Source organism: Zingiber officinale, chromosome 5B, assembly GCF_018446385.1.
Source record: "Zingiber officinale cultivar Zhangliang chromosome 5B, Zo_v1.1, whole genome shotgun sequence".
NCBI lineage: Eukaryota > Viridiplantae > Streptophyta > Magnoliopsida > Zingiberales > Zingiberaceae > Zingiber > Zingiber officinale.
In genome coordinates, this window is record NC_055995.1 from 103,375,185 (window position 1) to 103,379,492 (window position 4,308).

At 33.8% G+C, this 4,308-nt stretch overlaps 1 protein-coding gene across 1 annotated transcript; it reads left to right on the forward strand.

Moving 5' to 3' along the window:
• Window positions 1–2,201: 2,201 nt before the first annotated feature.
• LOC121985245 lies at window positions 2,202–4,308 on the forward strand. Its single transcript, XM_042538570.1, has 7 exons — window positions 2,202–2,510; window positions 2,619–2,680; window positions 3,048–3,104; window positions 3,386–3,433; window positions 3,802–3,858; window positions 3,958–4,020; window positions 4,119–4,308. Exons 2-7 carry the CDS (start codon window positions 2,636–2,638, stop codon window positions 4,122–4,124), a joined length of 276 nt encoding a protein of 91 aa, XP_042394504.1. The 5' UTR covers window positions 2,202–2,510; window positions 2,619–2,635; the 3' UTR covers window positions 4,125–4,308.

A 4,308-nucleotide genomic window follows, 5' to 3' on the forward strand; every position in this document is an offset into this window, starting at 1 on the left:
TATAATTTCAATTTAGTAATTTTTTTTTCAAAATCTCCGATAGATTGTCAAACATTAAGTAACTACAATTTCGTAGATTCTATAATGCATTCTTAATATGTTAAAATCAATTCATGTTGTAGCAGCTATGGTTTCATAACTACTACAATGTAAATTTGATTTGCTTACCTAACATTCATGTTATAATAGCTACAAACCGTAACTGCTATAACATGTGTAGTAGCTACGATTTTGTAGCTACTACATCTCATCTCCAATTTCAAATTTAGACAAGAAATATTAACGGGAGATAATAATGAGAATAGTATTCTGGAGTACAATTAAGTCATTGTACATGGATCGTTGGTAGGGCGGGATACCTTTTAATAAAAACAAAGGAAAATGCCTTTGGAATAATTTGGAAAGAATGAGGTACCCTTTGATTTTTTTTTTTCCTAAAGGGAAGCACCTCTGGAATAATTTTGGAAAAAAGAGAGTTTAAAATTCACTCATGGCACATTACACCTGGGAAGTTTGAATTACTTGTAACACTGATTCATCTATCATGATCGATTTATACTTTTTAATTTATCTTAATAGTCGATAAAAATTGTTTATAAGATCAGATTAGTCACTTTCAGGATTAATAAGATTATAAGCGTGACATAGTTGATTAAAAAAAACTAAAGAGAAAGAGGTTTAAAATAAAAATATAAATATAATTGAGAGCAAGTCAATTAATAATAGAGAAAAATTGAAAAAGAATATAAATTAGATATCATTGAGGGACAACCTGTAATTTTATATAATTTGGTTGAAAGAAGTTAAAAATATCAATTTAACAAATTTAGGGTCAGATATGTAATTTTCTATCGAAGAAAAATGAAAAACAATTGACATACTTGTAATTTTGTGAGTTCAAGTGAAAATTAAACCAAAGAGGGTAAAATATAAATTTAAACTTGAAGGTTATGTATATAAATATTGCCAAGATCCACGTGTTCCAAACATACAAAGAAAAATCCTTTTTTTTTAATCAGCGGTGCATTTTGATTTTTTTTATAAATTATTCACATCAACTCATATTCATGTATAATTACCTAAATATCCCTTTAATTTATTATTTCTCTGTCCACATTTCTAACTTAAATCCTGAATCAAATCTAATATTACGGAGCTATGAATAGCAACTACGATTTAGTGCTTGTACAATGTATATTTAATATTCATGTTATGACATCTACATTTTTTAATTACTATAATACAGATTTAATTTACTTATCTAATATTCAGATGGTAGTAATTATAAATCATAATTCTTATAATATGTATAGTAGTTACGATTTCATAATTACTATAATTTATCTTAATTTAAAATTTAAATAAAAAATATAGATGAGAAATAATAATGAGAATGATATTTTAAATTTCTGGAGTATAATTAGAGTACCCTTTTGATAAAAATTAAAGGGAAGCGTTTCTGGAATAATTGAGGTACCTTTGATTTTTTTTTCCCTAAATGTAAATTCAAAGAAATATAAAAGTAAGTGTGTAATTTTGTGAATCTGCACGTGTCATGTCGAGAAGCCATCAAGCGAATACAAGTAAACACAGTACAAAGTGAATTTGAACTCCAAAACTCTTCTTGTTTCTTCCATAAACAACACAAGTTGCATTGAACAAGTCAAGTTGAGAGAATTGATCGAGTAAGTTAACAACTTTAGTGGTTGCGCATAAGTTTGCCTTGAAAAGACGGAATCCTAGGAATGTAGACAATGAGATGCATTGGATTCACACAATCTATACCCTGTTTGGAAAATCTACCAGGCAAACCACTACGAATCTAACGGCATTCGAAGCTTTGGCTGAGCTAAAAGACGAAAGTTTAACAAAAACTCTAAACCCACCTTGCGTTCGTATAAATCTTTCGAATAAAAATTCTGTCCATGGGCATCCGTTTAAGTAATTGTGTTTTAAATTTATCTGATAAATAAATTTTTTAAAATTATTTATCTTTAAAATTAATTAGATGTAACTGAATGATTAAAAAATAATAATAATAAATAAAAATGTAGTTTTGGCAATTAATTGCTTCCGGGATTTGGGTCCAAGAACAAGGCCCGAGAAGCATGGCTGGCCGTGGCCGCCACCAGAGTGGACCACGGTCAACGGGAATCGATGGATTTTGGGAGGATCTTGGACGGATAGATTTGACTGCGAAGAGGGTGGCGGCGTGTCGGCTGGGCAGGAAGATCTAGGGTTTGACCAACCGATTCGGTTCCGAACTTGGAGATTAGATCAGGAGGAAAGTAGCAAATTTGGCAGCTTCCGATCCAAGTCGGGGGTGACGGCTTGGCTTCTCTATCCCTCATACCTTGCTTACCGCCCTCTTTAATGGGATGCCCCATTCATCTCACCTTCTTTACCTTTTTTGTTCCGTCCCCCCTTGCCGTGCTATAAGATGTTGTTATTCTGCCCTCCCTCTGCTTCCTCCACATCTCGTCTCCTCCTCTTTCTCTTCTCGTCACAAGGTGTTATTGCTGCCCTTCTCCTTCTCCTTTTTCTCTCTTTTGTTGCAAGTTTTAAGGGTGAGGTTTTGTTATCTAGAGTCTAAGGCACCGCACTTTTTTGTTTTGTAGAGGGAGGAGGATAGGTGATGGCCGGCTGCAATCAAGGAAGTTTAGCTTCTCAGGGTGAAGAGGTAACGGTGTTTTAATCTTTTCCCCCCTTCTTTGGTTCTTGGTGATGTAGTGATTTTAGTCTTCCATATTTCTGTGTTTGGTTATCAATTTTCTTCTTGTTTGTTGGATGTGTATGGATCAATACTTTGTTTGATTTGGTGATAAAAGGGGGAAAAATTGAAATCTACAAAAGGAGTATTGATGTGATATTAAGTATACACTCAATTTACCCTAAACAAGGTTTGATGGTATGATAATAACATCCTCTGCCTGTGTGAGACCAAAGAACTTTATTTGAAGACTACTAGACATTTTTCTTTTAAACTAAAGCTTTCGAAGTGTATTATTGCCGTGATCTTTACTCTTCTTTATCCTACTTTATTTCAGATATCCATAGGGAAAAATTATGGAGGAATTGCACCCAAGAAACCACTAATCTCGAAGGTAAGTTTTTTAACATCTGAAATATAATGCTTCCATTTGAACATAGCAACCCTTACTAGAGATGCATGAGTTTCGGTGTTGACAAATAGGCAAGTTCATCTAATATAATATTAGAATTGGCGTGAAAATTGAAGGGAATCTTACTGAAGAAAATTCCCACAAAATGATACAAGAAAGTAATGGAAAATTGACCTAGGGAGACCAAAGAATGATCTAGACACGTTTGTTTTGTTAAACAGTGATTGAGTTGATTTCATTTCTTAAATTTTGGTTGGTTGCAGGACCATAAAAGAGCTTACTTTGATTCTGCTGATTGGGTCCTTGGCAAGGTATCAACCTCCAAACCATCCTTTAAATTATATTCTAAAAGAATGTGGCTAGAGAAATGGATTCATCGGTACTTTTTTTCACCGACAAGAAAATTCTAAAGGCATTAGCTGACAACTATAGTCCATCTATTTGTATTTGCTATCAAGGAATTGATATGTAACCATGTCACCGGATGAATCTTTCTTTAGTGAGTACCATAGCAGTGTATTTTTTTAATTCTAAAGTGCATTTGGCATAGTGAAAAAAGAAGAGGTTGTGTCTAAATTTGCTTGTGAAATGCACCTCCTCTTTTGATTCAATAAGGCTAGATTTGTCGACTTTGGAGATTTTATGAAATGCATTGACTGCAATTACTCCCTTTCCACAGCAAGCAACAAGTCCAAAGGCAGTAACTGCCACTGAATCTTTGAAGCCCAAGTTGAAGGTACAATTCATCTCATGCTCACAACAAAGAATCACCACAAGGATCTCAACATTCTTATTCTTTCATTTCTCGGTTTGATTTCTTCATAACTCGCTGCAGCGCACCCCGCCCCATCAGCTACCGCCTCGAAGGCCGACATGCACAATCAATGCGGAGGATGCAGTAAGCTTCGTTTCCTAATTTGCTTGATGCTGATCAATGCCATGAATTTGATTGAATTTTCAGTCGAAATTAAGGATTTGTAATTCTATCCCTTGCAGAATTAAGTGCTAATGAGATTGAAGGAAGCCCATTACATGCTGGTTGAAACTCCTCTTCCATCCGAGACAAACAAAATATTATTATTATTTTTTTACCAAAAATGGAAAATAAAGATATTGAAACAGATGGAACTGGTCAGAGATGTTCCGCACATGTTTGATCATATGAATCAAGGACTTCTTTGTTTCA